Raw genomic sequence first — 17,149 nt, 5'->3', positions numbered from 1 at the left:
TACTTAGGATTTTGCTTTTAGAACTATGTCTCAGTCACGCAGAATATACAGAAGACTTTAAACACATGCACACTCACTAAATAAATCTCTCACGTAATACGCTCTTCAGTACCACAGCTAGTGAATTTGATTATGCACAAAATGAACAAGTAGAGGAACAAGACAACACGAAGATATACATTTTCTAACAGCTGTTACATTGTTGCCATATTTTACAACATCTGCTGGTTTTTTTCCTTAGCTTTTGCACTCCCTTTGCATTTACCCTTTGGGCTAATTTGTAGTTGACCCCAGTAATATAGTCCTTTTACTCTACAATTTTGTGACAAACTATCATTGATTTAACAGTCGTGCTCAGTGCCTTAAAAATCAATGAATACATAGGAAAAAAAACCAAAACAAAACAGTAACACAGCGTGGTTGATCTTGATAACATTTCAGGTCAGGTTTTTATCGCAACTTTCTAATTCATCAAGTTATTTTATCACTATTCATATCAGACATTGCATGTTGATTTCATATTCAGCAGATTTTGTCCTTCTGCAAACAATTTGTAACTGGAAGAGAACTAAAATATTTCAGAGAACTGTGAAGAAAAGCTACACTGCGTACAGCGTACTTCCACTATACATGGCTGTACTAAATAACTGTTCTGGTTTGGGGGGAAAAAAACCAAAAAGATTGAATGATTTCTTATTTACAGTGGTGTAATCAAGGGCAAACTCCGATCCAAAGGAAAGCATTGCTAAGCAGATGTGCTAGTGCCAAAATTGGAAATTGATATTCTGACTCAACTGAAAGTCTAAATCCTCTCTAATAAAGACCTTTTTCCCCCAGTAAATAGTTTTCATGGAAGCACTTAAGGACAAAAATATTAATCTAGGCTTTTTCACACTGTTAGTATTTTCAAGTGTTAAAGGCAAAGTATTTCTAGAGCAATGGCAGACTGAATTCCAATGTATGTATTTTAAGATGGGGTATTTAATAAGTGTCAGGGGAATTCTTAATATTTGGAGATTATTAAAGTTTGTCTGTTTACCTTAATTCAGGCAAACTATGAGAGAATACTCTTCCCTTATGGCTTTTGTTCTTTTCCCATCTGTGTCCTTTTTTATTTCACCAACACATTTGTCACTCTACTTCTGTCGTCTTCTGTCTTTCAACATGACACTAGCTGTCTAAACACTCTTGGCTTCACTGAGAACAAAATCAAGAAATTTCACTCCTCATTCCTCTCCTGAAAAAAAAGATCCCAAAACTATACTATTGGGAGACAATATCCACTTGTTCTCCCATTATCACCTCTGCAGCATGCTTTCAGGGAATTCATGAATCTGTTCATAGCTGAGAAGCCAACACAGAAACAGAGCATACTCCAGGGGGGTGGTAGGTTTTTTTTCTCAGGGGTGGGTTTCTTGGGTTTGTTTTTTTTTTTTCCCTTTTCTTTAAATAAACTACAGGACCAGTTCCAGTTACCCTTGTGGATCTTCTAAGATTGCTCATTCATTTACATAATATGCTATCTTCATTGCAGACATATATACAGGCCTCATAGACAAATGGGAAAAAAACCCCATAGTCAAGGGGTTCTTCCTCACGGAAGCTTAGCTCAATCTCCTTTTAAAAGGTTTTAACCAGGCTTCATTCCCAGTGTCCCTTTACATCTAAAAGTGATTAAACAAGAATTACAGACAAATTATTTCCTATTTGTGAAATGCAATACTGTTACAATGAAGTGATTCCACAGATTATATTTTTTGATCTTTAATTCCTTAAGAAAATTAATATTGGAATTAAAAGATTAAAGTGATCAGTTTCAGCAAAGAACATATTCTCCATATACACTATCAGCTTTCACAAGCAAATTCTTTCTTTTGGAGTCGGGGAACAAGGTTTACTATGTTAGATTATATAGGAATTACATAAAAAAAAAAAAAGGAACACAAGGATGATATAAAGAAAAAATTAAGTTTAGTTCTCAAAACTTTTTCTGGAATGTGCTTCTCTCTTTCCTCAAAGAGAAATAAATTATTTCAAAATAGCTCTGAACACAGTGACGATACACACCACTCAGTACGTGTGTGGGTGTGCGTTCTGTGAAGACAGCTGAAAAGTGAGCATCATTCCTATCAGAGATAACACAGTGTAATCCTAATTGTTTCTGCATCAAGCAACGGGGAGGAAAACATGCAAATCCTTTTTCTTTTGTTTTAGTAGGGAAGCAGGATTTTCCAGATACCACTGATATATAACATAAAAATCAAACAGGCTAGATTGTGGCCATATACATGTGATAATCTCATATATTGGCATACACACACATTCATACGTATCACATACAGAAAGTTTGCATGTACAGTTTGCAGTTTTCACACCCCCATAGTGTATCATTCATGTTCTAGGTAGTCATGCAAAAAAACCTACTGACATTCATATAATACATCTCTTACAGCAAGGAACATAGGAGCAGTCTGTAATGTACCTACCAGAAAAACTGCATTGTGTTAGAACCTCAACATTACATTACAGAATAATGAAAGGTTAATGCATTCATCTGTGGTTTATGCATTACTTTCCACAGAGGTCCAAAAATAAAATGCCTTGTACTGCATCCTCATTACATAAGTGCTATATATATAGCATGAGTTCCTATTCTGTTTCAGAGCAGTCAGTATTGGTATAAGCATTTTGAGGAAAGAAGAGGTTTAGTAGAACTTTGTTTTACCCTGAATAAGAACACTGCCTAGTAATGACTGTGTTGTAGAAATGTCAACGCTGAAATTAGCAGTGGGTGGAGATCTCTTTAAGGGGAATTAAGTAAGTGGATAATGGAAGTGAAATACTCTTAGTGTGTAAAAAAAAAAAAAAAGTTCCTTGAACTCTGAAAGAAAACAGTTTTCTTACAAACATTATAAAGGAGTTAAGTAATTTTAAGAGGACTAACAAAACTTAAAGAAAATTAAAATAATTTACAGAGGATCATTTAGTACAGCTGTTGATGTTTCTACCTGTGGGTTAAAATAGGAAGACAGAAGGAAATAGTAATAGCAACATTAGTAAAGGAGTAGCGTTCTCAAACTCAACTTTCCCTCTTTGGATAGGGGCCATGTCTACATTAAGAATTATAGATATTGCTCATATACAGAGATATAAATTATTTTTATAGTAGCCTTTCTGATCACAAACCATCTTGTCTGCATATATCTTCTCTTTTCTTTCCTAGAATACCAAACAAGACCCATTCAAATAAGGATTAACTGCCTTCAATTTCCCTTCCTCCTCCTCCTACTCCCTCCTTTCTTTTTATTTTTTATTTTTAAAATTTATTTTACTTAATTAAGCCATTTTCTTGCCTGAAGCTTGGCAAAAATATCATCTGAAAGTAGGTTCATATTATGTTTGGGCTGCTGTATAATTAAAAGTAACTTAACAAATTAAACCTATGTTATGGTAAAAGAACTGACATGCAGACTTGAAAATTCACATATTTCTTTCACCACAAGCAATTCAATGCAACCAAGATATGAAAATCTGTTGGAGAAGTGTTGACAAAAAAAAATGAAGCTTCAGGTATCACCATCTAGTCAGCACACCAACTTACATTTGAAAATGACCTGGTACAACTCATTGTACTGAAAGTGAGTGAGGGGATGGTTCTGGCTCCTCACATTCCTCCTTTTGTAACTAAATGAGACAGAATGGTGTTTTTGAAACTTTCTGATAGGGCACTGTGTTATTTTACCAAGTGCCTTGGCACTCCTTCAATTATCTTGCTTTGACAGATGTAGACAAATAGCTGAAAAGCACATTATCCTCAATATACTAGAAAACATTAGAATTTACTCTTCATTTCATGGCCAGATTTTGATGTCTTTGCTTACACTGAATTCTTATATTACCCTGAAATTGACTCTTTTGGTTTGATGGGTTTGCTTCCCTTTTGATTTAGTGACAGCTAAATATCACCTGCACTTCATATGCATGTATCAGTAGGGACTGACAACCTGCGGACCCGAATACATATATATGTACATCTGTAAGTACATACTTACATTTGCAAATACAGAGCAAGGGATAGACTATGGAAAAAAAAATATCTAATATATTAACCCATGAGGAAACAGATTCACATTAATCCAACAAAATGAATAAATATAAGTAAAATGCATTTAAGAAGATTATTCCCTACTCCTTTCTTTTTCTCCCTTTCACAGAGTTAATTTCCCTTTTCACCAGATTTTTCCACAGCTTTCTGTTTTCCCCTTCCACCTCCTGCGCAAATCCTATGGCTAATTGGTTAAGTCCACTCTATAGCCTAACCATCAATTCCCAGACACACCATCTTTCATTTCAATGTATTTGGATGATTATAGTTGCACTTAGAGGAAAACAAATAAGTATGTATCAACATACTGCAAGTGCTACATCTGTGTATGAAAATACACAAACAGATAATTAAACATCAACAAAATATCAGTAGGATTAGAGTGTCATGTTGGAACAAATCTTGATAAATCCTTCTCAATAACAATACTCTAACTGCAGTGTCATAAGGGGAATATAAATTTAGCCCGTTAAAGTGTTGTTGGACAAAGAAAGACACATTAATACATCTGTTAGTCATTTTCTTACTACTAAGGGACCCTAATATTGCACTGCAGAAAAAAGCTTTGGCCAAGAAGAGATTTGAAAATATGCAAATTAATGCTAACAACATAATAAATATCTTATTATTCATTAACAATTCAATGGCATACTGGCACAGTTGAAATTGTAAGTAACCAAAGTTCGTCGATGTTCAGACATACATACCTACAACAGACATTTCTGGAACTGTGGCATGATATGGGCCATCAACAAACTCTGGGGCATTGTCATTGATGTCTTGAACCTTAATAATGAATTCTGAAGGAGGCTCCAGAGGTTGGTTTGTGTCCCTGTCGACTGCTTGAGCTGTTAGAGTGTATTCAGCTTTTTCCTCGCGGTCAAGCCTTTTCATCGCATGAATGTCTCCAGTCTTGTCATTGATCACAAAGATGGTTCCAGCTCCATCTCCTGACAGGATATACTTGATTTTGCTGCTGCCAGGATCCAGGTCTGTGTGTAACTGAAAGGAAAATAAAAGCATTTTAGTGACAAAAATTACAGTCAGAATTTTTTTCCCATTGGTCTAACCATAATTTTGTCAAGCTATTCTTTTGTACCTTAATCTTAGCACCAGTGTTCCACACCTCAGTTTGAATACACAAGGAGAGTAGGGATTTGTATGCATGCTAATCAAAAGTGAATGTAATCATAGGCATAATTAGACTTTCTATTTAAAAAGCAGATGTTATATATATTTTAAGTCCCTGTTCTAAAATGTAAATGTCTTCAGAACTATTATCAGCCAAAATGAACATCACAAAATGTCCTTAACCTATTAGATCAAAGGGTGAATGAAGGATTAACAATAATATCTATTTTAATCTAGTTCTTTTAGTTATTACTTTTATTTTCAGGTGGCTGAAAATGTCTGAACACTTGCACCTATGTAAGTGTTGTAATGGACAGCATTCACTGAAATTTAGAACCATATCATAACCCAGCAGAATTTAGAAGGTTCTAAGATCTTTATTCTAAATGTATTTCCCCTGAAAGAAAGCTTTGTTAAACCAAGTTTTCAGAAATATAAGAACCCTTAAACATATCTTCACATTCTCCTCAATGCTCCATTAGAAAAAATAACATTTAGATTATACTTGACTTTGCAAAAAACAAGTTAGGATTATAATAATCTGAAACTGTATGGGAAAACTAGGTTTTCTTCTTTAATTTCTATGTTTTTTTTGTTAATTAAAAGCCTGAACTGAAGAACTCTGGAGACAAATGACTTCCACTTATTTTTTTGTAGGCTCAGAGCCAAGTACTAAATATCAGATTATCTCCAATAATTTTTAATTTGTGAGGGCAAGTGCACCAATTCATGGACCATATGTATTAGTATCAACACATTAAAAAATATAGGATATCTTAGTTATACAGTTAACAGCGCTTTAAATTCTATTTGTTGTTAAATCTAACATACTCAGAAAGAACAATAAGAAAAGTGAATAACAAGTCATTAAAAATGTATTTATTATTATTTTGTATTATTTATCTCTGCCTCACAAAAGATAGTCTGAAGGAAATATGTACAACCTGTTTAGGTTAGCTGCAACATGACTTACAACTACTACTACTAGACTTGTTCCTATTTGCTCATTTTTGTGCAAACAGTTCAACAGAAATTGTTGCTGGTATGCACTTTACTCTTCAATTGACAGCAGTGGTTGCTAGGGCTGGACAGCATTGTCATTTGATATAAGAAACTGTATCAGGATATTAAAATAGGTGTGAAAAAAAGCCTTGTAACACTGGCTAGTGGAGCCACAAGGAGATTTTTATGTCATACCACGAGTAGGCTCTGCAGGTTCTTCAGTAGATAATTGGGCACATACAGCTATATCTGCAAATTAGCCGTTCAGGAAGAAGAGCTTAGAAAACTCGTTAACAGCACCTTACAAAAAAGGAATCTCAAATTGTTGCAGTGAGCACAGCAGACAACAGCAGTCTGGTCTGATTTTCCAGTTGATCTGGTTTATTATACATACAAAATCCTGGGCCACCAGCCTATTCTCTGCTCTGCAACAATAGCAGAACTCCCACTGACTACAAGAGGTGTAACTTCATCCTCTGTGTTTTGCTGGACAGCACATTATTACCGCACCAGCTATTACCAAACCATTGTTCTAACAACTTTTTAAAAGCACTTTAACTGTCTGTGAATATGAATGACTCAATCCAGTTCACTCTTCCTAGCCAACCCACATGAACATACACAGAGACATCCAGAAACAGCTGAGTCCTTTTCCCAAAAAACTGTTTTTCTTTTTGCAGTTGCTATGAGCTTTTACTTGAGAACAATCAGCATAATTTACATTATGTTAATTTAGCAGCACTCCCCTGTTGGTTGGTACTGCAGTTTTGTCTGCTCAGTAAGACATGTTAATACAACTTTTTGTTTGTTTGTTTGTTTGTTTTAAAGATTACTGTCCTTACGAGCAGGATTATACTCAGTCTAGGTGTGAGCAACATAAAAAATTATTTTCAGGGTCCCAGAGCCTGTCAAGATCAATCCAGAGTCTGCTTGTATTTTAAACAGATTGTTTATACTTTAAGCATCTGTTTGGCCCCTGAATAAAATCTATACATTATTAACATTTCATATGAAGGTTTTGGCAGAATATTCACAGCTAAATTACAGTGACGTCATATCACAACATTGTCTGGACACACACAACTCAGCAAAGCAATTGGGAACATCTCAGTTTACCCAGCTACACAAAGCCTTACAGTGAAAAACTATAATCTGAATTTCTAAGGCGGCACTGGCTGGATAAACTAGATATCCCACACAGATATTTGAGAATGTGCAAAGATTCTTTGATTTGCTATTTGCTAATAAGAAAGAGAGGCTGTCAGTGTAATCTTCAGTATGTTTTACCCATATTATTTATCAGAAGTTATGGTTCATAAATCAGTTCTGGTATAAATTAATGTAGAGCTATAAAACCTTTGTAGTACTAGTATGATATCAACAGTTAAATGAAAAAAAAAAGTCTATGATTACTATTAATTGTTTCTTCTAATAAGTTAAAAGTCTTTTGTTTCAAAAGAAGGAAAAAGATATTTCTATTTAAAACACTATTAAATGAAGGGCTAAACACTGAACAAAAAGTGAAAGAGCTAAAAGCATTTTATAATCTCAAAATCGGAAATCTGATTAGCAGAAGATCAGGTTTTTACTCAAAGATTAATAGTGGGAAAATTGATAGTAATGTTTTTTTAGGCCTTCAATAAAAAAAACAAGCCATAAATATAGCATTTACTGAAATCGTATGTACTTTTTATGGTGAGCATCTAGGGTGATTGATTAAAATATCTTTTCTAGGTTTTGACGTTATTACACCCTAGTATCAAAATATTATAATAAATGACCTATGGAAGAGCCATTTTTCCAAGACAATTTCATTGTTTGGATTTAGGATTAAAACACCATCCTCTATTTCCAAAGTTAAATCAGAGAACTGAAGTTCAATTCGAAGCCAGAAAACATAATATTTTTTTACAAGTAATATTTCCTCTCTTCCTACCAGATGTGAATGATAATTTACAGCAATCGTCAAGCTTCAGCAAGCTGTGTTCATGTGAAGGTTAAAGATCATTAAACACATAATTATATAGGGTCTAGGTGAATGATAAAGAGGAATAATGAATATGATAAATGAATATCAGTTTCTGTTGAAAAAACCTCACAAATGTTGTAAATGTAAAACTGTTTTCCACACCCATAGCTTTATTTGTTGTGCTTGGGCTTGAAAGCTGACCTCTTATTTTTCTGAGCAATATCAAGAAATGTAACAAGACTTTCTATCTAAAAAAGAAGACATTTATAGCTAGCCCCTATGTCCCACTACTAGACAGCATCCCAAAACAGAGGAGCATGTTTACTGGAAAACTTAATTATGTTCAGAGCGAGTCAAACTCACTTCCTTCATGTGAGATTCAGTTAATTAGACTTCAAAGGAAGTGAAATTTTTTTCTTCCATCACTGCCCTGCTCCCCCCTTCAAATAGTGGATGCAACCCCATCACACATTTTGTGCCTGGATTTATGGCAACGGGAGAAGTTTTGGATCCTCTCCTAGTTTTAATGGTGGTGCAGGTGCCCTGTACTAATACCCTACTAATGACTCCCATGCAGCATCAGCAGAGGCCCATTCCTAAAAAATGAACTTCATTCAAAATGAATCCTGTGAACACTGCAGTTTCTAATCATTATTAATTCCTTTGCTATTCTATGTTATAATACAGATAATAATCAATGAAGCCAGTATTAATAGTAACAGCGCACACAGTGTGCTTCCACAAAACTAACATAATTTTCACTAATAATGAATGCATATCTAAAAGTATTGCCAACACACTATTCAAATATATAACATATATTTATAGTCTCCCATGTACATACATTATAAACATGCGTAATTACAATCAGTGCAAGAGAAACTGCAGAGATGAAACACTCAAAGAGCCTTTATATTCTGTAGATGTATAAGTACTACTCTGTAGTAAAAAAACAAATACACGAGCACGTTACTGGTATTAAATTCTCCTGTTCCATTGAATCACCATATTTTTAGCTGCATTTTCCTAACAGATACTTGGTTCAAAACTGCATATGCACCCAACAACTTAATGTATGGACGAAAGCTGCAGGAGCTCCAAGCTAGGTTTGTGAAGTTCTTTTGCAATTCTGAGTACACAGAGAGATTTATGAGTCTCTTCTGCAGATGGAAACTGTCTCACCTGCTCTCAGTCAGCTACCTGGCAAATCATTGGTAGTCAAAACAACAGCTTGCTCAGCACAATGACTTCCATGTTCAAGCCATGTGTTCACCATCAGGAAAGTACATAATGCACTTGGGTCTGGTCCATACCCAGAATTAGCAGAAAGCTGTTGACTGGCCTTTGTAGTAGGATTGCGCACTTCAAGTCCTCCCCAGGTGTGTTGTTGATGCACAACTTGATACAGACTAGCCCATAATGCGATGCATCATCAATGGGAGAATCTGTAACCCCAATTTCCTCATATTAGTAAAAAAGCATAAATATATCAATAATTCACAAGAGGGGAGAAATCTACATATTATGAAAATGCTCCTGGACATTTTTAATTAAGAAAAAAGAAGGCGGCTTTATGTAGTCAAGTTTTTATTTGAGTTTGTTAGAAAGTAATTATTTCATCCTTGTGTAATTACAAGGGAATTACCCCTTACTTGTTTCAAGGGAAAATGCATAATCTGCCCTTAAAACTTCATTTTAAAATTTGTATTCTTCTTCTTCTTCCTATCTATGGAATCTTTTTTAAGGCATTAACTACTGCATAACTGATTTTCACCTGATGTTACGCAAATACACACGCACACACACACACACACTGCTATCCTAATGCTTCAGATTCTTCTATTTTTTACCTATGTCTTGCAATAGAATTCCTCATTTATGTGGTAGACTCCATTTAATGAACTTGAGACAGAATTTTCAGATTTTATGATTCTTTTCCAAAAGTGCTGTGTTTTAAGAAGTGCTAGCACATTCTGTGAAAGCATGGGAGGATTTTAGTGACTTTTACAATCATTTATATATATCAATGCCTTCAAAAATTGTAATGCACCTTACTCATCTTGTGTTTCTTTCTGCATGTGACTGCAGGGTTACTTTTTCTAAAAATATGAACATTATTAGGTGTTACAGAAGATATCAGTGTGTATTGTTGATGTGCTCTGACACATAATGGACAGTAAGCACGTTTACTTATGACCCACGGTTTGAAAAGTCATTGATAATTAAGCTATTATAGCTAGATTCAATTAATTTGCACACAACACAGAATTAATAAAGTGAACTTAATTTCAATTTAATAGAATCTTTCATTTTCTCTATGGATAGGCTGATCCCATCTTTAGTAATGGGAATTATATCTGCACAATGGGGAAGAGGAAAACCAAATATTCTGCATTATTATTCAGGGTAATGACAAATTGGGGCACACACTTGATTCACCTGATGTAATGTCAGTACTTGGAACACTTTCAGAAAGGAAACAGACATGTCCATGGATGACAAAGGTTTCATTTAAGATACAAGAATCATGTAACTTGAAGCCTCTGGAGTAACTGTCAAAAGACATTACTGCTCACACTTCTCAGCTGCAGCTTCATAACCACATACAAAGAGAATTAAAGCAATAATATCCCTAACACTTTCATTTAAGAGAGTAATCTTTGCTTTTGTCTGCCTCAGTTTCCTACCATGTCATCTGAGTATCTTTGATTCCAGATGGTTTCTTTTATGTTTCTGTTTATTCTTTGCTACTGCTTTTTTATTCTATTTGATTTGCTAATTTTGTCTCTGTTTATATTCATACTGCAACTGTGCACAAACTGCTTTTCATTGCTTACCTTTTGGTATCATTTTATAATACACTAGAGTGAACCGTTTAAAAAACTGGAGACAAGACAATCTGCTTGTTCTAATTCACTGATTATGACCAACTGATGCAAGAAAAGACCTCATCTCAAGATTCAGTCACATTCTTGAGTCCTTCCTGGTTAGAGCACCACTGGTCCTTTCTGTACATGTCATGTATTGCCTTCCTCACCAGGATGAATCAAAAATGTCTGGGGAGAAAAAAAAAAGATAGCTATACTTGTTTTTACAGATGGAAGGTACAGAGGAAGAGATAAACCCACGGTGAGTCTCACAAAGATCCGTATTAGGAAAAAACTTCCAGAACGTACGACTATGCAAGCCATTTCTAAACAACTCTACACCTTTATCTCCAGTTAATCAGAGTAGTAATTTTTAATTAGAACTGTTAAGGTATTGCTGGTGTTGTTTCACAGAAGTTGTTCCCCCTGTCAGGGGAACTCCCTAAGAGGCAGAAAACCATACCCCCAGATGCAAAGTCTTCCCTAAATCCATGATCACATGTTCATCTTCAGTGGTTGTGATGGCAACAAAGTAATTTGTTTCTACTCTTTGCTATCTTCATTGCAAAGCAGGGTCTCAGGTTGATTTTTCTGTATGTATTTCTTACATACCTTACTTCTTCTGAATCCTTATGTTAAGCCAGATGATAGCTAAAGCTTTCTGTTTTCCTAGTTCTGGCCTTGGCCCTTTCCATTTGGGAATACCATCTGTCTTCCCTTCTGTCCTGAGAACACTGCCACCACATGTGACCTGTGTCCCACCGCAGCTTGGACTGCTGCCTTTAGTCATTGCTTTCTGCAGCTATTTAACGCCCAAGTGTCCTGTGTCAAGTGGCCTCAGATGGCTGGCACCTTTTTGTAGTTGGCTTTCTGCCTAGCTTGGAGTTCATGTAACTATTTCTGAACCCAGACTGCTGTTCCTTTCTCCTGTTCCAGCAGACACCACTCCTGTAAAAAGGTCTTGATTTTTTTTTTAACCCAACTGTTTCTGGTACTTAGAAACATGCAATGAAATTGTGTCATATTGCCAAAGAGGAATCTTCTCTATTATCTCATCTATAGTGTACTGTGGTTCACCACAGGAGATATGAAAGCTGGGTATAGAGAGCCTCAAAAAATGCATGCAGTTTTAGACTTGTAAAACATATTCCCTCTTCTGTGTCTTTATGGGGAAAAAAAGTATCCATCTGTCATCTCCTACTGTTTGGGGTCAAGCACTTATATTAACAATTCCAATGCTTCAGGCATTATAATTAACAGTGCCTCCTGCACTTGTCACTCTTTTCCCAACTCAGTGAAACAGCAGTAAAGCCATTTACTCCCTCCTCCACCTTGTCAGTTTTGGGCACGAGCTATGCTGTAGTTTCTACTACCTGTAAGATTGTGTGAAGTCTCCAAAGATGACTTCAGAAGACTGTTCCCTTTTGGCTGTCAATTTCTACTGCCAGCAGAGTCCGTCTTGCTGCTCCTTCCTCAACACAGACAAAAGACAAGGAAGGCTGTAAAAAAACCACAAGCCAGGGGAATTTCCCATTCAACATGCTGGCCAGAAGTTCGGCAGTTCCTATATACCAGATTGACCTCTTTTGTTCTTTTAATCATCATCATCTTATCCACACTGTTCTGAGCTTTTCTTCCATGTTGTTTGAGCTGTATTTTTTCTTTCCTCTTTAAAAGCTTATTATAACTTGCTAGACTTCATTCTCAGGCACAGAGTATGTTGCACTTGAGCACTAAGACCTCTTTGTGTTTTTCAAATGATTTTCTCAAGTGAATGTCAGAGCAATATCTTATAATACATACACTTAGGGTTGCAGAAGAGGAATAAAAAAGTTAATCACTACATATCCACAGCAGTAATTTGAAGGCTGCTTACAAAACCTGTCAAACTAGACAAGCTATAGCCTAGATCAGCAAAGGGAGAAAAAAGTACAATAGGCCAGCATGGTCAAAGGTGACAGGATATTTCTATTTATTTAAGCATATTTAAGTTGCCATGAATTAACAATCCTTAAAGGCTCTGCTTTCTGCTGCTTTCAGCACCCTGGCTTCTGATCATGCTTTTCTCACAATGATTAGGAGGATCCCAGTGATAACATATTTAACGTATCTTCCTTCTCGAAAGAATTTCAAATCCATGCAGTATGCATTCTGTTATTTAATAATATTTAATAAAACAAACCTGAAGGCACTAAAATACCTTTTTTTGAAGGTAATTCTTCAAACTTAAGATGACTGCTTAGCATACTTCAGTGTCTGAACATAGAGAAGTAAGTACTGTCTAAAACCACATAATGTGTAAAGCTGGCAGTGCAAATAGAAAGCTTTTCTAGCAATTGGCTGTCAAACACATCTACAGTGCAGAAATATAAACATCAGTTCTCCAGCCAGCTTTGAGATAAAATTGAAAACTGTTGAGAAGGTAACTGAGTGAAATAAAGAACTGAAAAATTAAATTGTGAGTATTTACATATAAACTATCTGCTTACAAATGATAACTTATTTTGGTGTACTTACACTAACCTGCGAACTGTGCACATGAATACAGTATAAATTTTTTTTTAACTAAAAATATTTGTCAAGGTATTTGGACTGTGAAAATTAACACAGCTAGGAAATGCTACAAAGCAAATTTCTTATGAGATGTCAAACAAAACATTAGTTCTTCAGTTACTATGTTTGGAGTTACATAGTAACATCAGTGTCGTACATCAGAATAAATAGATACAACATGAGGATAATTTAATTATTTTCCCCCTTTTCTTGCAGTTAGACATTTATTAGGGATAACTCATGCAGAATTGTAAGTTATTCAGAAGAACCTGGTTGAAACTAGTTATTATGATTTCATGCAGTTTCAGAGGGAATGAATTGCCACATTACTTGTGTGGTTTTCAAAGCTTCCTAATGTAATTTCCCATGCATTTCCACTAAGTCATGCAGTCCTGTGAACTTCTTACTAACTGACTTACAAAGGTTATGTCTCTCATAATGCGATCAATTTGCAATACCATTAAATTTGAAATATTTTTAAACCACTAGAGATAGATCATAGCTTCTGCCTTTGTTAATGCTTTTCTGGAAGAATTGACAGAGGAGAGGAGTACACAAACCATTCCACACAGACAATGTTAAGTATGCAGAAACAAACAACTGTGCCCACTCCAGCAACATCTGATATTTAGTAATGTATTACCTCTGATTCTCTAGCAACTTGTATTGAGTCCTGCAGTTCCCTTCTCAGTACATATGGAAACTCAACTCTCAGTGACAATTATCACTTTCTTTGGCACATCAGACAACCTAACCTGTTTCCAAGGAGGAAAAAATAGCAGTGCTATGATTATAAGTGTGGGCACCGTTTGGACTATTTATGTCATTTGCTGTAAACACCTATCCTACCTGTGACTCAAAACATTCAAATTTGGGGTCAATGTCCCATCAGAATGAATACAGACAAATTGTATACAAATCAGTATCACAAAAGCTGTAAGTGTGTAACATATGTCAATCTCAAACAAGCCAGAATCCATACAGACTTAGCAATGATTTAGTCTAGACCTTTATCCAAGTCGTCTGAGCTCATGGTGAAGACTACTGTGGGAGGCTGCAGGAGACATCTGTACTAATTTAATGATGGTTGAATCACTGTCAGTTTTCTCTACCCACACAAGCTTGGTAGTGCTCATATCACTCTTTGAGCACAGAACAGCTAAATCCCCATCTGGGGTTCACACTATACTCATTCTTAGAAAGGACAGGCAACCAGCTATTCTGCACTAGTATCTTTTAGGGTTCTGCGTAGCAGAAGTTAAAAGGCAAAGAAAAATTATGATTTCTCAGGACCTCTTTTCAAATAAGTGTATTCCTCCTCCTTCAAAGACCCGATTATTAGGTTGACCACTAGAGAATGTAATGGCCATTAAAAAGAGCAAGGGAAGGAAACAGCTGCATAGAGATCCTTGAAGATCTCCAAGGACTCTGCTGAGGTTTCTCTAATAAAATGAGTTCAGGTACCTGTTGGAAGGGTTCATTAAAAAAAAAAAAAAAATTAAAAATATGAGAAACTTTTAAAATATGAGAAAGAAGTACAATAATGAGAACTGAATTTTTTAAGTTATCCAAATGATATCCTAGATATAAGAATGACATAAAATCCAAATATCTTATGTACATTTCTGTTTACCAGAAGGAAATCTACTGAGAGAACCAAATGACAGCTGGCTAGCTGGACAGCTGACAACTGCAGAGTCAGTACTCATCTATAAATAATGATTATTAATTACTTGTATTACAATAACACATAGAGGTCCTTGTTGACCTTGGTCCTTGCTCTGTTATACAGTGTGCTGCAGCCTTCACTGGGCTTACTTCACTGTCCTCTGCTTATGGTGAAATATCAAATGGCTTTTTTATCCCTTCCTTTTTTCTGAAAAGAGACAAGGAAGAATGAACACAGAATATGATTTTAGAAATTAGTTTCTAAGAAGTTCTACAATTACCACCTATGGATTCAGTATAGCAAACTCATGGAAAAAAATGGGGCTAAATTCTTGTATAAATTTCTGGTCCTGAGATTTTTTTTTTTTTTTTTTTTTTTAATGTGAATGGTTTTAGGATCTAATATCCAACAACTCAGTAGGAGTCTCTGTCTCAAATTTCAAGGGACACCAGACAAAAAAAGATACAGAAAAAAGAAAGATATGGAACCAAAGACACCTCTCCAAAAAGAAAAAAAAGAATCACAACTGACATCTAGTTATTAATTCCTATTATGACTCCAATTAAATTCAGATTTTACCACTAGCTTACAAGTTTATTTTTAATACTTTTCTGATAACTAATAGACCAGGTGTAACTGACTTTCATACAAACTAGATAAATAATGAGATTAACAATTATCTGACGTGAGATAATAAAGCGTCAAAAGTAGCAAGACCCTGAAGTAAAGTAAAATATTTGAGATTATTTATCAAGTCAGTAAAGCTGCCTTTTCACATTTACTCAGGACATAGGAAATGGAATATTTTGTTTGTCTATGGAGATGGGATCATTGGGTATGTAAATGGAGATTGATGGCAAAGTTAACTGAAAAAATAGGACAAGGGGTAATGGCTTTAAACTGAAAGAGGGTGGATTTAGATTAGATATAAGGAAGTTCTTTCCTGTGCGGGCGGTGAGACACTGGCAGAGGTTTCCCAGAGCAGCTGTGGCTGCCCCCTCCCTGGCAGGGTTCAAGGCCAGGCTGGACGGGGCTGTGAGCAACCTGGGCTAGTGGAAGGTGTCCCTGCCCAGGGCAGGGGGTTGGAGCTAGATGGTCTTTAAGGTCCCTTTCAAACCAAACCATTCTATGATAATCTGCTGTACAAAGTTCTTCAACAAAATATGAGCAGTATAAGTGCACTGCTGCTCAGTTCTGTTATGGTATCATGACACAAAACCTGATTCAGTTAACAAATGTACCTTGGCTCATCAAATGTTAACTCTTTTGTGACACACATTGGGATCATGGCCAGTCAAAAGTCACAATCACATCATGATTAAACCAAACTTTTTTTCCACCCATACTGAAAATCCAAAGCCGTATTAAATATCTCACTACAGACCACAATTGGTTTCTGAGTTTGTATATGTTTATCAGCTGGCCCATAGTTCCCTGCCTCAGCTATGCCAACTCCACTATTAGGTAGCTTTTCTCAGAAAAAGACAGAAGCCCACAGAACAAGAATGCTTGGGGCCATAATCTTCTCCAGCCTAGTGCATGAATGTTAGCAAGGTAGCTAAACAGGGAAACTCCATGGGTTCTCCAGTCTCCTTTTCTTTTTCTGTATGTACTATAATAAAGTATGGTATCATGGCAGGACAGGCTTAAGCATTATTTTCAAGAAAAAATAATTAGCCTGAATATAACCCTGCGTTTCTAACCAGCACAAAACCCAAGTTTCTCTTGACAAAAAGAAAATACACAGCAATTCTGGTAGACTGCAACACTTAAATTTCCTACAGTAGGATAGAAATGCCTAAGAAAAACAGAGTCCCTGAGCAAGCTATATATTGTAATTTTGTTTTATGTAT

The 17,149-nt window shown here is 35.7% G+C and overlaps 1 protein-coding gene across 2 annotated transcripts in view; it reads right to left on the bottom strand.

Moving 5' to 3' along the window:
• Positions 1–17,149, bottom strand: part of CDH8 (cadherin 8) — a 151,493-nt gene that overhangs the window by 91,624 nt on the left and 42,720 nt on the right. For both annotated transcript variants that reach the window (XM_074912950.1, XM_074912951.1), the window contains exon 4: positions 4,813–5,107. In XM_074912950.1, the coding sequence (XP_074769051.1) occupies positions 4,813–5,107 (295 nt within the window). The remainder of the gene's footprint in view (positions 1–4,812; positions 5,108–17,149) is intronic.

Source organism: Athene noctua, chromosome 9 (assembly GCF_965140245.1).
Source record: "Athene noctua chromosome 9, bAthNoc1.hap1.1, whole genome shotgun sequence".
NCBI lineage: Eukaryota > Metazoa > Chordata > Aves > Strigiformes > Strigidae > Athene > Athene noctua.
Note: the sequence above shows the minus strand (reverse complement) of the source record. Positions and strands in the feature narration are given on the sequence as shown.